This window comes from Hyaena hyaena, unplaced genomic scaffold (assembly GCF_003009895.1).
Source record: "Hyaena hyaena isolate Hyena2069 unplaced genomic scaffold, ASM300989v1 scaffold_1394, whole genome shotgun sequence".
Classification (NCBI taxonomy): domain Eukaryota; kingdom Metazoa; phylum Chordata; class Mammalia; order Carnivora; family Hyaenidae; genus Hyaena; species Hyaena hyaena.
In genome coordinates this window covers 100,246-120,571 of record NW_024082026.1, presented here as the reverse complement: position 1 = coordinate 120,571, position 20,326 = coordinate 100,246, and the positions used below count along the sequence as shown (strand labels likewise).

At 39.3% G+C, this 20,326-nt stretch overlaps 1 protein-coding gene across 1 annotated transcript; it reads left to right on the top strand.

Moving 5' to 3' along the window:
• The first annotated feature begins 3,147 nt into the window (after positions 1-3,147).
• BLID (BH3-like motif containing, cell death inducer) lies at positions 3,148-19,819 on the top strand. The gene is given in 4 exon segments (XM_039223622.1): positions 3,148-3,158; positions 19,269-19,415; positions 19,664-19,698; positions 19,701-19,819. Coding segments are annotated over 4 exon segments (312 nt in total).
• Positions 19,820-20,326: the final 507 nt, after the last annotated feature.

Below are 20,326 nucleotides of genomic sequence, written 5' to 3'. Positions count from 1 at the left end.
ACATATTGTCCTGTTAAATCAGTAAACCTTTGCCATACTTCTCAAGAAAACTCTTCAATGGAGATTTGGTTTAATTGTTGTTTTAATTTTACATTCTATCCCGGGCACATGGGAAATTTAAAATGTTGGGAATGATAGAAAAATAAAAATTGCCAGAAAAATACAAGCATGATAAATAAAACATAATCACTGTGCATTTCAACTTTATTAAGAATGTGTTTTTGTGCCTTGGGCTATGTTTATCAAGAAAAATGAAGCATTGGGAGGAATCAATTTTTTAATAAAACAATCGTTTCCTCGGGATTGTGTTGGCAAAGACAATGCTTTTAAGGAGCCTTTTTTCTCCCACTCTGTGTTGTACAAACACTTTATGCTTTCTCCATCAGGTGATACTTTGAATTGTCTAGGACTAACACTCAATTGATTTTATTGTTGTTGTTGATTTTTTTTAAATCAAATCTCCATACATGACACTGGACGTCCTTAAAAAATAAAGGGAGTGTCAAGAGATCTTACTTCCAGAGGAAGTAAGCTTCTCCACTGATTACTTGCCCAGCTTACAGGGGCATACACAGGTGACAAGAATGTGGTGAAGAGACACCAAATAAGAAGGCAGATGACAAGAGCTGACAAGACCCTACTATTACCCATGAATTGTGTTCCTAAGCCAACTGGATAGGCATCAGGCCATTCTTTATTTTCAGAGGAAGTGTCTGGATGATGATCGTTTCTGATAAAAATGGGGAGTAGTGAGGAATTCTGTCTGAGGGCTTGCCGATCAGTCCCTTCCGCTGCGCTTTCAGCTTCCCCAGCCCTGATTTATCATTTGAAAGTCCGTTCCAGTTTGGCACGAAGGAGAAAGGCCTTATAAATACAATGCATTACTTTCTGACATCCTGTAACTTACTACACAGTTGATTATGTTGCTTACCCTTAAACGAAAGCATTTTCTTAAGAGAGGACAATTTTTCTACGGGCTCTCTTATATAGTACATGCTACAAGTTCCATAAGTCACTCCCAACCCCCACTGTGTCAAGTGAAGACGTCTCTCAGGTCCCTTCCCACAATAAATTCAACATGAAATGTAGCATATATTCTTCATGCCGCAGTCTTTGGTTTTAGGGAGAGTATCACTCTCCAGAACATGGCTCATTTTACTAACTTATCTCCGTTTGGTGTCTCGTCACATTCTACAATGATTTAGCTTTCATCTCCATCACTTTCATAGCGCATGCTTTGAAATTACCCTAAAACTTAGATCCCTGCTGAGGGCCGTGTTCATGGTGGAGGATGCGTTTGTTTGGACTGTTTGTGTCCTCCTAAGTCTAGCTCAAAGGTCACCTTCTCTCTCTCTGTTTCCCTCTCACCTCCCTCAGGCAGCTCTTCCTTTGTGCTCACATAACACTTTGTTCAAACAGCTAGCATATCATTATACGAGTGCTCCACACGTCTGTTTTACTGAGAGCTTTAGTGAATTCTTTGATGGGACAGACGCCATTTCAATCACCCTTTTATTCTCAAGCAGACACATAATAGTTGCTTAACAAGTGTTGGCTCACTTGAACCAGATTTCCTTTCAGTAAACAATTTGATAGTCCCGTGATTTAGGGAGTGGTAAACTTAGCTACCATTTGCACACACACACACCCATTTCCATTCTGTGTTGCATTCTGTATCATCTACAGATTTTTTTCTTTCATTCTGCTATTGTTTCAGCGCACCAGATTGACTCTGAAATATGTTTAATAGTAGGATGTAGTTGATGTTGGGCTTTTGAAACATTTTCTTAGAATATTGGGGGTTCTCAGAAATGTAAGCATTCAGTAAACTATGGATACATAGAATAAGGCCCAATGAAAGACATTAATGCTTATCGGAACACAATTGACCACATTTTATTACTTAATTTTTATTTCTGGGGAATCACATGCAATTTCCCTACCATGGGATGAAACATAAAGGGGAGGAAATCTCCCTTGATGAAATCTACCCTTTTCTGCACTGTTTATTGAGTGTAAATAAGACCATCATGGTCATGAAGATGATGAATGGCTTTGCTTTGATGTTACTAACCTTCCACAGTTGTTGTAGCTTCCTACTGTGCCACATTTCTACTATAGTTTCTGAAGTTTTTTTAAGCTGAGGAATATATATTATGATGGAGGTGGTTAGTGAGAGCGGTTATTTGTTTCATTAGCATTCATTGTGCAAATGGAGTAGACAGTAAGTACTGAGTTACCTTTTTCGCTTACCAAAATTAAAATGTCTTTCCAATTAAGTGACATACTATCACAATACCAACAGCATCTAGCAATGTCTCTTCAATTTAAGAATTCAGTGAATACATTTTATTCATATGTTATCATTTATTTTTGAATCCCAGGAACGAAATAAATACCTCTCTCTACCTGAAAGGATCTCAGTACAGCCATGCCCAGAGAGTTGTTACGATAGTTAACCACTCATTGGTTTTCCCAATCAATTTCATTTCACTTTATCAAATAATTGTTAATTTGCCTCTCTTCTGTTCTCTTTTTTTAAATGTCTGTTTCAGGTTTTAATTTGTCAATAGTTAATCAGTAATTAACACTAACAATATGGGCCATTCACAATGTGCTGTATGTGTTCGATCTTCTCTGTTATACATAAATTATATATATAAATAATATATATAATATATAATTTATTCATTAAGTTATTAAATAATGCTTTACTGAACATTTATGTTAGGTGCTGTGGTAAATGCAAGATAGATATGATGTTTTCTGCCCTCAATGATCTTTAAATGTAGTGAAGAGAATAAAATAATTACTTCACAAATATAAATATATTAAATACAGTTCTGAAATGCTGCAGTGAGTCAGAGGAAGAGGATATTTCCAATCATAGAATCAGAGGAGGCTTCATGGAAGATAAGTCTCTTATGCAGGGGCTTGAGGAACAGAGATTAGGGACAAACTATTCCTGATGGAAAAACGTGAAGAAGGGGTTTAATTGGCAAGATGTGGGACCTATTTGGGAATGGAAATAGTCCATTTGGGCTTAGACATAGTAGAAGGAAGAAAAGACTTTACAAGTAATCTGAAATCAGTTCATAGAAGGAGTTGAATGCCATGTAAAGGTGTTTAGAATTTTGCCAGGTAGCTATGGGGATCAGGTAGGTTGATTAGCTGCCCACTTTAAGATGATTAATTAGCATATAAAGTGGACAGGATATGGGGAGACTAGTTAAGAACTTATTACGATAGACTCAGGTGATCCCTGTATCCATCTGAACTAGTGTGTGGGCAACGTGTGTAGAGAGGAGGGAATATTTGGTATATCTTGTATGTGCAGTTGGGATTCAACAGTAGATAAATAAGAATAAGGATGACAAATACTTGCCAAAGGTTGATTAAGTAAATTAATTTACTTTGGATTTAAACAATATGGTCTTGTGCAGTTTTACAGCAGTATTTGGCAGACCAGGGAGAGAAACAGGAAACACATGATGATACTGAAGATCAGAGTTTGGAAAATGAAAATATATAAAAGATCAGAAGATAAAGATCCTGGGATTCTAGTGAAAGCATCATTGAAATGTCTTCACAAATGTTATTGACTAAATAGAAGTTGAAGTGCAGCTAGAAGAGAGTGATTAACTGAGGAGATCTGAAAGAATTTGTGGGCTTCTTATATCACAAATAGAAATTGAGTGGAGTCTGGGTGGCTCAGTCAATTAAGCCCCCGACTTTGGCTCAGGTAATGATCTCACAGTTCGTGGGTTTGATCCCTGCATCAGGCTCTGTGTTGACAGCTAGCTCAGAGCCTGGAGTCTGTTTCAGATTTTGTATCTCCCTCTCTCTCTAACACTCCCCTGCTCATGCTCTCTCTCTCTCTCTCTCTCTCTCAGAAATAAATTTTTTTAAAAAATTGAAAAAAAACAAGTAGAAATTGAATACGTCCAATTCTATTGGAGGAGTGGATATGTAATAAGTAAGAGATTTCCAGAAGGTGGAGCTTTTCCAGATGATGACGAAGTTCAGGTTATGGCCATGTTACTGTTGACCACAGTCACAGAAATGAAAGAAGATAAATATCATTAGGCTTGATGAGGTCAGCCCACTAGAAAGCCCTCAGACAGCATGGAGGGAAAGATGATAAGATGATACAGAACTAAATTATAGAATTAAAACATCCCCAAACAGAGTGGAAATTCAGAGAGAAATTTTCATGAACTATCTCCCATCTCTAAGAAAATTGTGATGCTAAAACTAGGCAGGTCTTAGTGAAGAAACCCCATTCTTTCTGCTGGGCTCTGATTATTGAAGAATCCTTAGTTACCTTCTGATTTTTCAAGAATTCAATTTGCCACTTCAAATGCAACTATTATACTTATTCTCTTTTTCATTTAAAGCAAAAGTACATAAGTTCACAATCACTGGATGTGTTTTAGAGTACAGTGAATGCTCATTTATGAATTCCATATTTTCATGTTTGCCAACTCACTAAAATGTATTTATTTGTAGACCCAAATTAATACTAGCAATGCCTTTTTGTGGTCACTGGCAGACACGCACAGAGCATTGAAAATGTATGTTGCTCCATTCACACATTCCAAGCTGAGGTCAAACAAGGTCACGTTCTGCCTCCTTGTCTCAGCTCTCATACAGTGTCCTTTTTGAGATCTATTTAGTGCCACATTTTCCCCATTTTTGCACTTTTGTTAATGAAATCACTGTTTAAAATGGCCCCCAAGTGTAATGCTGTAGTGCTATCTAGTTTCTAAGCACAAAAAGCTATCATGTGCCTTTTGGAGAAAATACATGTGTTAGATAAGCTTCATTCAGGCATGAGTTATAGCTGTTGTCTGGGAGTTCAATGTTAATGAATCAACAAAATATATATTAAATAGGTGTCTTTAAACAGAAACACACATAAATCAAGGTTATGTATTGACCGGTTGATGAAAACATGACCGGAAGCTTGCAGGAAACACTCCTTGTATTTCCCCTGGGAGCAATTCTTCATTCTTCATGAATTCAGTGTTTGTGGCAACTCTATAGACAGAACTACTGCAAATAAAGAGAATCAACTGTACCTTGTTTGGGTTAAAGGCAGGTGTTTTAGTTGGTTAGATCCCCACTCAAATTCTTTATCACTAATGACCATTGCCTCCTCAAATTGTACAAGCTTTTCATAGACGCTATTCTCTTGTTAATTGGTTGATGAAAACCAAAATATGATTTATTTAAATGTTTCATTTCAAAGGAATTTTAGACTTAATAGACAACTTACAAAAAAGTACAGTGTTTCATCTAAATTTCCCTAATGTTAACATTGCTTATAACCATAGTATAATTATCAAAACTCAGAGATCGACATTGTTATAATACTACTAACTTATCCATAGACTTTATTAGAATTTCTCAACTTTTGCCTTTAATGCCCCTTTCCTGGTCCAGAGTCCACCCTGCATTTAGTGTCATGTTTCCTCAGTCTCTTTCCTTTAGTGAGAGTTGTTCAGTCTTTCTTTTTCTTCCATGACCCAGATATTTTTAATGATTACCACTGGTCAGGTATTTTGTAGACTGTCCCTCAGTTTGGACTTATGGGATGTCTTCTGATAATTAGACTGTGGTTACTTTTTGGCAAGAAGTCCACAGAAGAGATGATGACATCATAGCAGAGCCAGTGATGTCTCACTAGTCTTCCTAGTGATGTTAATTTTGATCACTTGGTTAAGGTAGTGTCTGCCATATTTTTCCACTATGAAGTTACTATTTTTCTCTTTGTTACTATATTTCTCTTTGTAATAAGACTTTTTTTAATGTTACAGTTTTTTAGAGTATGTTGTATTCCACTAGCAATTATCAATAATCATTCAGTGCTGAGCGCAGTGATAAGTATGTGGCTTAATTTTTAAATGGTATCTTTTTGTTCACTGGGAGCTGACATCTAGTTGGGGAGATAGGTAGGGCACTCACTAAACAGCACTCTACAAGGAAAGAAATGGAGAACTACATTATGGCAAATAGTATGGCACAGAATAAAAAGCTGGAGGAGTAGGGGAGGCATCTTATAGAAAGTGGCAACTCATGCCCGGCTTTGAAGGGCAAGAGGACTTTCCTAGGCAGAAATGAATAATTCAGGAAATTCAGTGAAATACATCATGTACCTTAGTTCCCTGGAAACTGTGTTAGAACCCAGAACTATATAGATAAAAAACACAATTCCTACCTTCAAGGAGTTCCCAGTCTAGTGAGAAGGACAAGACAGAGATATCTGAGTGGAAAGCATATATTATCAGTGTCATAGAGAGGTGGGTGAGCACAGTGTGTTATGCATGTGGGAGGGAGTAATACTGCACCTTAGAGGTTAAAAACCGACAAACTAGGGGGCACCTGGGTGGCTCAGTCGGTTGGGTAGCCAACTTCGGCTCAGGTCATGATCTCACAGTTCACGAGTTTGAGCCCCACATCGGGCTCAGAGCCTGGAGCCTACTTCGGATTCTGTGTCTCCCTCTCTCTGTCCCTCCGCTGTTCATGCTGTCTCTCTCTCTCTCTCAGAAATAAATAAACATTTGAAAAAAAAATGATAAACTTCATGTTGTCTAGACTCTGCACACTCTAAGAATAAAAAGAAAAGAAAAAGCTCCTGTCTTGATGTCACTGTGTCTGCACTTGAACTTTTAGTCATTGAAGTTAACTTATCAATACATCTTATTCTTCCGGTGGGTCTAGGTCTTCCTTCTGTTGCTGCAGGGAATAATTCTACTCCCTTTTTAAAAATGTTTATTTGTTTATTCCTTTTTGAGAGAGAGAGAAAGACAGAGTGCCAGTGGGGGAGGAGCAAAAAGAGAGGGAGACACAGAATCTAAAGCAGACTCCAGGTTCCGAGTTGTCAGCACAGAGCCCAGTGTTGGGCTTGAACCCACAAACCAGAAGGTCATGACCTGAGCCGAAGCCAGACACTTAACAAACTGTGCCACCCAAGTACCCCCTACTCCCTGTTTTTTTAAGTATAGTCCTAAAGGAAAAGACATAACATCCCTTCTTAATGTCCTCTTTTTAAGAGAAACATGAATAAATCTACATACTATATATGGCTTTTAGATCCTTCAGAACTCAGTGTGTTGGCTTGGTCCATACTTCCCTTAAAAATAATCCATTCCCCTGTACCCTGTTCCTCACATCCTCACCCTTATGCTGATCTCTTCTTCTGGGAATATTTTAAAAGAATTGTTATGTGAGGTCTCCCCCACCCCATTCAGTTGGAGTTTTGAACCTAGCATTCAAAACCTATTTATTTCTCTCATATTTGGTGCTCTTCATTTTGACCTCTAGTCAGAGTTCTCTTTGAACTTTGATTTTGTTGGCTGGCATAGCTTTTATTTGCTCTCACTTTTAATATCTGAAGATTTGATAAGAATATAATCTTTTTTCATCCAAGGATTTAATCAAATAAACAAGACAGGGTCAAGAACATAGCTCATGAGCAAACCATGTGTATCTGGTCATTTCACCATATATAAAGTTCCCACCTATACTGTCAGGCAGCCTCCGTGTCTCCCTCTGCAGGGAGTGCATGATAAAGGTCAATGCTCATTGACAGCGTCGAGCCTGACCCAACTAGAGCCCAAGGTAGCATGTTGGTCAGCAGTTTCAAATCAGGTTACACTTCAAGGAAGATGGGTTATATTATGTCACTTCCTAAAAGCCAGGAAGAGTTGTTCTTGCTAAGGACAATAATTCTTTAGTGTTAGGCTACTTGTGGGGTTTTCTTACGTGCATGGTCTTACAGATATGAGATGGCATAAGTTGTCAATGAAGACCGCGGGTTAGGGAATGACAAAATAAAGGCAGAATTTAACGCCAAGTATATCTGTATATATTCTGTTAATGGAGCTGCGGATGGACTGGAGGGGAAAGAAGCTGGAGAGAGGGAGGCCAATAGGGAGACCGCTGGAGTTATCCTGAAAGTGAGGGGGCAAAAAACTTCATCAAAGACAATAGTGAAAAGTTGAGAGGAAGGAACAGATAAAAGGCACACGGTCACAGAAGAGCAATAGACTTTGTATCTTTTGTAAAAATGGGTTTGGGGAGGGGGAAGCAGGGGCAAATCGAAGATTAACTTTCGTATTTTCAGTCTGGAAGAATGATGGCTGGAAAAAAAAAACAGAGAGAGAACTTGTAAGGAGAATCCTGTATAGGAGGAGGTTGGTTTTCCTGTTTTTGTTTGACTTAGTGCAGACGAGAGACAAGTATATTTCAGACGGGAAGCTAAGACTATAGAGTCGTCATCCTCTAGGATGGAGAGAAGGGTTTCTGTGGAATGCTTCCTTTGAGGTGTGGCAGAAGCATAGGACCACAGTAGCTGTCAAGTCCCCTTGATTTTCTGGCTCAGAGGTGGATGGTTGCAAAAGTAACAAATTCCATTTCTGATTAAATCAAGGATCCCTTAATTTTGCAGATCCTCTTAATATGTTACAAATGGTAAACGTGGTTATGAAAATCTTGGAAATGGAAGTGTGCTAACATAGATGATATCCTCATCATAGAATGAGTCCCAGGAACAAAATCCTCGAAATCCTATTCTTTAACCATCAGCAAATATTCTAACAAAGCTATCTACCTACTTCCAAATAGAACACTCTACTTTTTTTCTTTCAATGAACGCTCAATTTGTCATCTCTCTACAACCACTAAAATAAAAGTGCAAAGAGAGAAGGAAATCATATTAACTTGAAGTCCCATTAATCAACCCTTAGAGAAGACCCTGTTATTAAGCTCTTGCTCATTCATTAAGCACCTGACTGTGCTTATGCATGGGGCCAAAGTCACATAGGCTTGCCCTCTCTGGAGACCCTACCGGCAAGAGCAAGAGAGAAAAAAAATATAAGATGGCCACATAAAAGCGCTAAATGAGCCCCTCTTCAATTATATCTGCAATTTCTCAGCTATTCTATTTTATCAAGGAACAATGTCTTCCATGTAAGTACATTTTTATAAGAATAAAAGCTTACTGGGGTGCCTGGGTGGCTCAGTCGGTTAAGCATCCGACCTCTGCTCAGGTCATGATCTCACGGTTCATGGGCCCGAGCCCTGCATCGGGCTCTGTGCTGACAGCTCAGAGCCTGGAGCCTGCTTCAGATTCTGTATCTCCCTCTCTCTCTGACCCTCCCCTGCTCATCCTGTCTCTCTCTCTCTCTCTCAGAAATAAATAAAACATTAAAAAAATTTTTAAAAAGAATAAAAACTTACCTATCTGAGCCTCACAACACTCCTACCTTCTTAGTCTTTTAAAGCAGTTTTCTGCCTCTAACCCACTTGGTGGCTTAGGGTCATCCCTTAGTAGAGTGGGCCATTGTTGAAGTCTACACTCTCATAAAGTCTTTCTTTGTTTTTTTGCTTTCTAGTCATCTTAGTATTGATGGTTGGCAGTTGCCCCTCCTGTTCTTTTGTTTTTGCCCTTCCAACTGCTCCCCTGGGTCACCTGCAGCTCATTTCTCTGAAACATAGTCAGATCTAGGGAAACAGTAATCCAAGATGGTGGCACACTAGAAGTGAAATGAGTCACTACATCATTCCAAGGGGGTTCTAAAATCAAGGCATAATGTATCATGGAGACATTCAGCTTGCTATACGAGTGTCCAAAAGTGTGTGGTTGGCTCACTGCTGTCTTCCAGGATGGGTGCCAGGAGGTAGTGGTTGACGAAATACTGACCTCAGGACTGGGGAGCAGAGTGCTCTATGTGCAGTATAGATTATTAGGTCACAAGTTAGCATGTGTTTGAGGGATGGAAAGCAAAGTGTCATGTCTGGAAAGTGGAGAAAGGATAAACTTTTCTGTAATCAAGAAGATGCAAGGAAAATTTAGCTTACCATGGAATTATACAAATAAAGATAAATATTACACTCCCATATTGGGTGTCTTTCTCCAAATATATGCGTATACACACACCATTTTGTCAATTTTACTGGTGGCCATTTCTTAAAAATTTTTTAATGTTTTTATTTGTTTCTGAGAGAGAGAGACAGCGTGAGCAGGGGAGGGTCAGAGAGAGAGGGAGATACAGAATCTGAAGCAGGTTTCAGGCTCTGAGCTAGCTGTCAGCACAGAGCCCAATGTGGGGCTCGAACCCACAAACCATGAGATCATGACCTGAGCCGAAGTCGGAAGGTTAGCCTTCTGAGCCACCCAGGTGTCCCTTGGTGGCTGTTTTATTAAGCCAGAGTAAAGTGGTGGTCATTCACCAATGGGAATGCCGTCGTTTTCAGTGCTTCTGAAAAGTATTGTCCCCAGTAATCATGGAACAGTGCTCTGAGAGCCAAGGACTGAAGAGTATGCTAAACACACAGCCCTAGGGTGGACACAGAAAAGGGAAACAGTCACTTTGAAAATCACAGTTATATTTTATTATTGAAAGATTAAGAAATACCATGATTAGCTCAGAGCTTCAGGTTTTGTGTTAAGTGTTTGAAGTTTATTTATGAGTCTTCATAAGTACCTAGCTGGGGGTGCCTGGGTGGCTCAGGTGGTTTAGCGTCTGACTTTGGCTCAGGTCATGATCTCATAGTCTGTGAGTTCAAACCCTGCATCAGGCTTCGTTAGACCACTTGGATCCTGGAGCCTGCTTCAGATTCTGTCTCCGTTGCTCTCTGCCCATCCCCAATTTGTGCTCTGTCTCTCTCTCTCTCCTTATCAAAAATAAATAAACATATAAAAAAATTAAGTACTTAGGTGGGCTTTGCATATGTCAGGTGATGTGTCGCATTCTTTTCTTTCTTTATTATTTTAGGTTTTTCTGAAAATGAACATATGACTGTATTCTTTCTTCTCATACTTTTTGGAGGAAAAGTATTTAAGTTTAAAATTTATGATAATTTCTAAATTGGCTATTTTTTAAGTTTATCTATTTTTAAGAGAGAGAGACAGAACACACAAGGCATGGAGGGACAAAGAGAGTGAGAGAATCTCAAGCAGGCTCTGCACCATCAGCATGGAGCCTGAAGTGGGGCTCGAACTCACGAACTGTGAGATCATGAGCTAAAACCAAGAGCCAGACACTTAACTGACTGAGCCGCCCAAGCACCCCTAGATTGCCTATTTTAAACTGATACAGAAATAGTTTGATGACAACTATCATTTAGATTGACTTTAGTCATATCAATATGAAGACAACCTTGGGGGCATCTGGGTGGCTCAGTCGGGGAAGCATCCAACTCTTGATTTTGGCTCAGGTCATGATATGACAGTTCATGAGCTCAAGCCCTCAGTGGGCTCTGTGCTAAAAGCACAAGTCTGCTTGGAATTCTCTCTCTCTCTCTCTCTCTCTCTCTGCCCCTCCCCTGCTTACCATTATCTCTCTTTTTCTCTCTTTCTCAATAGATAAATAAACTTTCTTAAAAAGGATGTCTTTAACAAAAGAGAAAGAATCTATTATGCTTGTGACTTAGAATAGCGTTTGTATTTCCATTAGAGGCCTTTTTACTTATCTTTAGTATATCTGTGCAGAGAGCTTAAAACACAGCATTCCCATTTTATACATGGTTGAACTGGTACCCAGAGAGGACTAAAGACCCAGGGTCACACCGAGATATGGATAGCATGAGGCCAGTGCTGTCTGGAAGGAACAGGACCAGAAGTTCAAATAAGCAGAAAGGGTTTGCTGATGGCAGACTAAGGTTCAAGTATAGAGGAGTAATTTACAGAAGAGGAACAAGTGGAAACAAACAGAGTCTCAGATTCTAAAGGCCAGGTATAAACGGGGAGATGTTAACAGGCAAAACTGAACCTCAGTCTTGGGAATGGTGTCCTCTCTGTTCAGTTTTATGTTGTTTGCTGGCACAGGTGGTTCTAGGGCCTCAGAATTTAGTCATGGCCCAGATAGAAGTCCAGAGATAAACCCTGTCCCTCAATGAGACAACAGAGAAACACAGATTGCCTCATAGTTGGTTCTTTTTAAGTGGCACCCTGAAACTGAACTTCTCTTTCTGAGTCCATTGCACAATTTCATCCATAAACTTATGAAAGGATGAAAAGGCTTTTCAAATATTGCAACCTTTTTCGTAAGTTTAGCAAAATGGTTTCAGAAAAGGGATAATTCACTTTTAAATAGGATTCCACTAACACCTAGAGAAGAAAAAACTTTCGAAAGATCTCTTTAGAACAGCTCCCCTATTCTTGACACAACATCGATGCAGATAGTCCAGGATCTGTATCTAACTTTGCACGATCCAGAACAGGAGGCCATCAAACTTTATTGAGAAAGGGCCAGAGAGTAAATATTTTAGGCTTTGTTGGCCACAGGGTCTGTGTTGCAACTACTCAATTCTGCCATTGTGGAATTCCGCCATTTTTCACTATAGTGAAAAAGCAGCCATACAAGAGTAACAATTGGGAGCAAGCACATTCCAGTACAACAAGAAGCAGGATGGATTTGGCTCAGAGCCTGTAGTTTGCTCACCCCTAAACTAAAAGAATGAAATTTGTGGGGCACTTGGGTGGCTCAGTCAATTTAGTGTCCACCTTTGGCTCAGGTCATGATCTCGAGGTTCATGGGAGGTTCATGGGTTCAAGCCCGGTGACTTCGAGCTCCCTGTGGGGCTCTGTGCTGACAGCTTGGAGGAGCTTGCTTCGTATTCTGTGTCTCCCATCTCTCTGCCCCTCCCCCACTTGTGCTCTGGTTTGCTCTAAAAAATAAACATTAAAAAAAAATTTCAAAGAATGAAATTTGTTTACCAACAAAAATGTATTAAAACGCAACCCACGTCTCCCTGTATGTCATGAAGAGTGTACAACAGAACCTGGAGAAGCGAGGCTCATCTGAGGTCTTCAATCCCAGAATTTCTCAATGAGTAGAACTGTTCTCCTCTATCATTTGCCATTTCTATCAAATGGTCTTATGAATCAATCAGCCTTTGAAAGTGTGAGTATATTATCCATTTTATTTTGGGGGAAAAGGATCCCCATATTCCCCTTCCTAAAAGAGTCTGGTTACTTCTTAAAGACAATCTCCTAGCAATTTTCCTCTTCTAAGCAACTGAGTTGAGGAGCCTCCTTCTGCCTTGATTTCCTTTAATCATATGCCCTCGCTGTACCTATTATTCTCCTTTCTCCTTGAAATCTTCACACTGCGACCACATTTACCCAAGACTTGTTTATCTTTTGTGTGTTTGCTTTTTGTTTAGACAATAGTTTGCTCTCCATTGATGGCAGCACTCGAAAGCAATGGCTTAGAAATTCTAGAAACAATGCAACATCCCCAAGTCACTTCTATTGTGGGATGCTTTTTGTGATTTTTCTTTGAGGAATGCATTTACCTTGGTAATTGTATCCTGCCCAACCTAATATTATAATAAACTCTAGGGGGGCCTGGGTGGCTCAGTTGGTTCAGCATCCAACTTAAGCTTAGGTCATGACCTCATGGTTCATGAGTTCAAGCCCTGCATGGGGTGAGCTTGAACCCTACTCCAGATGAGCCTTGCTTCTCTCTCCCTCTCTCTTTTTCCCTTTCTCTGTGCCCCTCGTGGGATTTTCTTTCTCTCCCTCTCTCTGCCCCTCACTCACTTGCACCCCCTCTCTCCTATAAATAAACAAATAAATAAATAGGGACACCTGGGTGTCTCAGTCGTTTAAGCATCTGACTTCAGCTCAGGTCATGATCTCACAGTTCGTGAGTTCGAGCCCCACATTGGGCTCTGTGCTGACAGCTCAGAGCCTGGAGCCTGCTTCAGATTCTGAGTTTCCCTCTCTCTCTGCCCCTCTCCCACTCACCCACTGTCTCTCTCTGTTTCTCAAAAATGAATAAGTGTAAAAAAATTTAGATAGATAGATAGATAGATAGATAGATAAAATCAACTCTTAATTTCTGGAGTACTTCATTGACCAAAGTGACATAAAAGTTTGTCTGTGATTGGGAAAATTATTTGACATGGAAAACAAGTATACAGACAATAAGAGACTTGAATATATGAACAACCAAATAACAGTTGGGATGTCAATCAACAAATATGTTTGGAAGCCCCACTCTTTGTCATGGATATGTAGCAAGTACTGAAATATTATTAGGAACTGTCATAGGTATTTCAACCTTTGCAACAACTGTATTGCAAGGATATTGTGACTTTCATTAGGCTTTGAGAGAGAAAGTGACTTCCGTGGGTCTTAGCAGGATAAAGATTAAGATTTCTACTTAGTCTTCCAGTAGTAGATCTAGCACTCTCTAAACAACTACCTGTGAGTATATACTGAATAATTCCATGCAACTCAGAAGCATCGTTACCCTCCTTATTTCTGGACACCAATAGGACCGTAGATGAAATACAAGACAGGTTTGCTGCCTGGAGGGAATTTGTAAACTATTTCCCGAGATAAGGCATAGATGTATTCCGTGCCTTTGTTCCTCTTCTCTCTGCATGCCCTGTCTTCCCCCCTCTCTAGCTGCTATCCGTATGTTCAGCAAATTTATTGAGATATAATTTACATGCAACAAATTGTATCCATTTAAAATATACAATTGGTGCGTTTTGACAAACTCACATCCACCACACAGTCATGACAATCAAAATACAGAACATCTTCATCACTTCCAAAAGTTTCCGTGTGTCCCTTTGTATCTTCCTCTCACCCTGTCTTCTTCTCACCCTGGCCCTGGGCACACTCCAATCTGCTTTTTGTCTCTGTAGATTAGCTGGCAATTTCTACAATTTTATAGAAATGGAATCAATATCGTATATACTCTTTTGTGTCTGGCTTTTTTCATTCAGTATAAAGATTTTGAGACTCACCATGCTGTTACATGTGTAAATAGTTTGTTCCTTCTTATCAGTGAATTGATTAGTTTCAGCACAGAGCCCGATGCAGGGCTTGAACTCATGAACCATAAGATCATGACCTGAGCCAAAGTCAGATGCTTAACAAACTGAGCCACCCAGGCACCCTGCTTCTGGACTCTTAAAGGGAGAATCTGTCCTTTGCCTGGAGTTTGCTAGGCATTCCTCAGCCAACTTGTCTACCTATGTTTTCACATGGTCTTCTTCTAGGACTCAGTGTTGTCTCCTTTTTTGTCTACAGACTCTGTCATTGGACTTAGGGAACAGCCTATTGTAGGATGTTTTCAAGATCTTTACCTTAATTATGTCTTTAAAGACCTTTCTCCAAAAAAGGTCACATTCTGAGGTTCCAGGTAGACCTATGTTTTGGGACTCCCAATCGAACTCACTCTATGCATATTTTAGAACATTTCCTCCTTATTATTATGTGTTTTATGACACTACTATAAATGGCTTAAAATTCTTCATTTCTAACGATTTGCTGCTAGTATCTAAAAATATAATTGACTTGGATATGTTAATCCTGTATCTTATGATTTTGCTAAATGCAATTATTAGTTCTGGCTATTGTTATATAGATTATTTTAGGATTTTCTACATAAACAAGCACACCAGTTACAAATAGTTACACCAGTTACCAACTAAGACAATTTTACTTTTTCTAGTTATGCCTTTTGTTTTTCTTGCTTTATTGCAATTACTAAGATGTCCAGTGAAATGGTGACTAGAAGGAATAAGAGCGGTCTTTTTCCCAATATTATGGGGAATTAATTCTATAATTAAGCATTTAGGATTTTATTTACAATAAGTTTTTATAGAATGCCTATTATCAGATTGAAAAAATTACTTTTTTATTCCTAATAGGAAAGGTTTTTTTAAATAAAAAAAAAGAATATGAATTTTATCAACTGATTTTTCTGCATCTATTGAAATAATGATATGCTTTTTCCCATATAACCTACTAATATGATGAATTACCTTGATTATTATATACAAATCAATCTTATGTTTCTGGAATAAATCTTAATGGGAGACAATGTTCTTTATATGTTGCAAGATTGGATTTATTAAAAATTTTTTAAGGATTTTTGCATTTATGTTTATGAGGGATATTGGTCTATGATTGTCTTTTAATTTATATGTCCAATTTTTATTTTATTTTATTTTATTTTTAAATGTTTTATTTATTTCTAGGAGAGAGAGAGACAGCGTGAGCAGGGGAGGGTCAGAGTGAGAGGGAGTCACAGACTGAAACAGGCTCCAGGCTCCGAGCTGGCAGTCAGCACAGAGCCCGACGCGGGGCTCGAACCCACGAACCGCGAGATCATGACCTGAGCGAAAATCGGACGCTTAACCGACTAAGCCACCCAAGCGCCCCTGTCCAATTTTTATTTTAAAAAAGGAATAAGGGGAGTGTTTCCTGTTCTATTTTCTGGAAAGTTTTGTAAGATTACAAACCTTTGAGTATTTGATAGGAATCACCAATCATACCATGTGGAACTGGAATTTTCTCTGTGGGAAAGTTTAGATAATGAATTTAATTGCTCTGAGAGATACAAGGCCATTTAGATTTTCTGTTTCATCTGTGTCAGTTTAGTAAGTTGTATCTTTTAAGGAATTTGTCCATTTTATCGAGGTTCTGACCTCATTATTTTTCTGTCTCTACCCTAGATATCTTCTCCTCTTGAAACTTTCCCTGACCCTTCCAACAGAAGTGATTGCAGTCTTTGTGCCATTACTTTATCTGGTAGCATTTGTACTTTACACTTTTCTATGCAGTTGTTTGCCCATATATCTCTTCTTATGCTAAGTGAAGGGCCTTAAAGTTTAAGGATTGCATCCTATTTATCTCTGAGTCTCTGCTGTCTTATATGGTGCTTGGCACATAACAGATACCATCCACCACCAATGTTTCATCACCCTGTTCCACTTATTGTCTAATTTATAGTTACACATGCATGTTTCCGACTTCCTCTGACTTTATTCTGACTTATGATTATGAGCATGTTTTGCAAAAATGTCAAGTATTATTCAATGTTTGTATTCCTTCTATGTCATATATTTAGAATAATTAACCTCTTAAATAACACTAATCTTACAAAACCTTTGCAAAAAATAGAAGAACATGGAACCCTGACTCACTCATTTAAAAAATTTTTTTCTTAATGTTTATTTATCTATTTATTTTTAATGTTTTATTTATTTTTGAGAGAGAGAGAGACAGTGTGAGGAGGGGAGGGTCAGAGAGAGAGGGAGACACAGACTCTGAAGCAGGCTCCAGGCTCTGAGCTAGCTATCATCACTGAGCTGTCAGCACAGAGCTCGACATGGGGCTGGAACCCAGGAACTGTGAGATCATGACCTGAGCTGAAGTCAGATGCTTAAACAACTGAGCCACCCAGGCACCCCATCTTAATGTTTATTTATTTTTGAAGGAGAGAGAAACAGAGCAGGAGCAGGGTAGGGGAAGAGAGAGAGGGAGACACAGAATCCAAAGCAGGCTCCAGGGTCTAAGCTGTCAGCACAGAGCCCAATGAAAGGCTTGACCTCACAAGCCATGAGATTATGTCCTGATCTGAAGTCAGAAATGTAACCGACTGAGCCACCCAGGCGTCCCTTCCCTCACTGATTTTTAATCAAAATTGGACTATTAAATTAAGTAGACTTGCTGAACAGTATAGAAAATCAGTGTTCTATAAACACAGAAAGAGGTTAAATGGAAATTGAGAAAGATGCCTTAATAAAGGGAGAGAACTAAGGAAACTGACATTGTTGAGTGCTTACTATAGGCCATACATTGTGATGAACAATTTATATTCCTTATCTCATTTAACCTTGAAATAAATAGGCATAGAAAATATTATTGTCCCCAATTTTACAAGCCAGGAATCTGAGGTTCCAAAAAGTTAAGTACTTTGCCCAAGTCCACAGAATTATTAAGTGGCTATTAAGTTATTAATTAGATCTGGGCTTCAGATCCAAGCCTGAATGATTCCATTATTTCTTATTGGTTTCAATTTTACTTTTGCCCATTTGATTTTCTACAAGGCACTTGATGGATTCTTCCCAGTTTACCATTAAATTTTGCCAGAGTAGAATATTCTATGCCACCACCCCCACCTCCATGCACCCCCGCCCTGGTCCAATTGAGTGTTGGAATCACTGTAAGTTTAGAAAAATGCCCAAGTATTCCCTGAATATTGATTCTGCATATAGCGTGAAATATACAGAAGTTGCAAAGGAGATGCCCAACGGGCTTATCTCAAAGTGTGTGGCATAACTCCCCATTGTCTCCCCACCACTCATCCCCCTTTGTTTACAGGCCTACCATTATTTTGATGATAACAGATGCTACCATCCTGAATGTGGCTAACTGGGGGCATCGTTGTTTCCTGAGTTCCTACCCAAATGTCTTAAGGGCAAACAGGAAGCCTGGCCAGGATAACACAAGCAATGTTCATGGCTTGTTGTGAAAGGAGAGTATATTTCCTTATAGAAGATCTTACCTGTGTGTGTGTTCCATATTGGTTCTGTTTAGAAGGGCCTATGGGTTAATTTGTACAAAGCACATTCTTTCTCCTTTTGCTCTGATACAAGATATATGAAACACCAGATCCAATCACATAGCTTCTCTGCTGCTGCTGCTGCTGCTAAAACCTTCTACCTTAAGTCTCTACTCCTCAACACAATAGTACTCCTCAAATCACCTAACCAGGATTCTCTATGATAATCAGGCTTTTTCCCAATTAGAAATAATGACTAATGCACCATTTTCCTAATACATTTCAGCCAAAGAACTAGGAAGGGGAGGCAAGTTTTTCAATGATTCCAGCCTATCAGTTGAAACAATATATTTCTGAGGTCTTCCCAATGTTGAAAACAACAACAACAACAACACAACAACATTTGTCTATTTATTTGTATATAGTACCATGGTCAGGAACTTGCTATTTCACCAGGGAAATTATTTGCAATACATCATTGAGGAGATGACTTAATTCACACTGATCATTCCCTATAGTCTACCATGGGGCGATTGGTACTTTCATGCATTGTAAGCACCCGACAAGGGAGCCGGATAAATGTTCTCTCTCTTGAAATTCTAATCTCAGTTGGAATGACTCCCCCAGGCATCCACAGCTCTAGGTTCTTGCTGACTAAGAAATGAAGCAAGTACTCCCAGGTGTGTTCACATCTGGGGGGAAAAATTCTAAAAAAAGTATCCCTGCCTTTTAGATGTCAGAGATCAACACAGAAAGGCTTGTTACTTTTAGGTAGAAGATACAGCTTCTATGCAGTCTGAGCAGCCAACGTGTTGAGAGAAGGACATCGTCGAGACTTCACGTTAATTAGAAATGTTTATTCACGCAAACCTAGATCAAATCCTATTCTCTGTGAAGGCAGGTTAGAAGAAGTTGGAATGAATACATAAACCCCTGGAAGCCATGAAGCCAGGAGAGACCTTTCTATTAGATCTTGGACACTGGGAGCGTACTTTGTACTGTCTGGATAGGCCGAGCTTCTGGCCATTGTTCCATTTATCCAGAGCCAGAAGGAGCCCTCTTGTCTACAACAGGAACACAGTTGCCAGGAACACTGTTGCCAGTTTCCTTCTTTCTTTCTTTCTTGTGTGTTTATTTATTTTTGATAGAGAGAGACAGAGTGCAAGTGGAAAAGGGTCAGAGAAAGAGGGAGACACAGAATCTGAAACAGGCTCCAGGCTCTGAGTTAGCTGTCAGCACAGAGCCCGATGCGGGGCTCGAACCCACAAACTGCAAGATCATGACCTAAGCCGAAGTCAGACACTCAACCAACTGAGTCACCCAGGTGCCCCCTCAGTTGCCAGTTTCAACAAAGAGCCTATATTGCCCAAGAATACAGTGTTTCCTCTTACAATCTTGGCTCCTTCACCTTGAGGGGGATCCTTCTTGGAAATGTACTCCAGAGGCCTTCCTATTTAACCAGGATGCAAATTGCATTGCTACATAATTCCCCCTGCTGAAGCCCTATGAAAGGAATAAATTGAGACAGAGACAGCAAAATATTAGGACAGATTCCCCCCATTCTTCCTGCTCTCCTACACAGAAGTGAACTTGATTTCAACAAGATGACCCAATTTTTCATATGCTTTTCTACCACTTTTACCCATAATGCTTCCAGATCACTGTCTGATTCACATGGTGCAGAGACACAGAATGAAAAAGAAAAGATAAACTTTTCCAGTAAAAAGTAAAATGGCATTTAATGAAAACCAAGTTTCCAAGTTAATGGGGGGAATGGCATTTTGTTAACAAAACAAAACAAAAACTCTGTGATTAAACCTCAGTATGGCATAGCACAGCACTATCCTTTTGTGGTTTTGCATGCCTTTTATTTGTACACTGGAGGCAGATACTTGTCGTGTTGTTAATAATTGCTCTACTAAATTGTACCCAACAGTGTGCATCACTGTAACCTTGTTTACTGGCAAACCTTTCATTTCCTTCCTGTACTTTACTTAAGCTTGTTT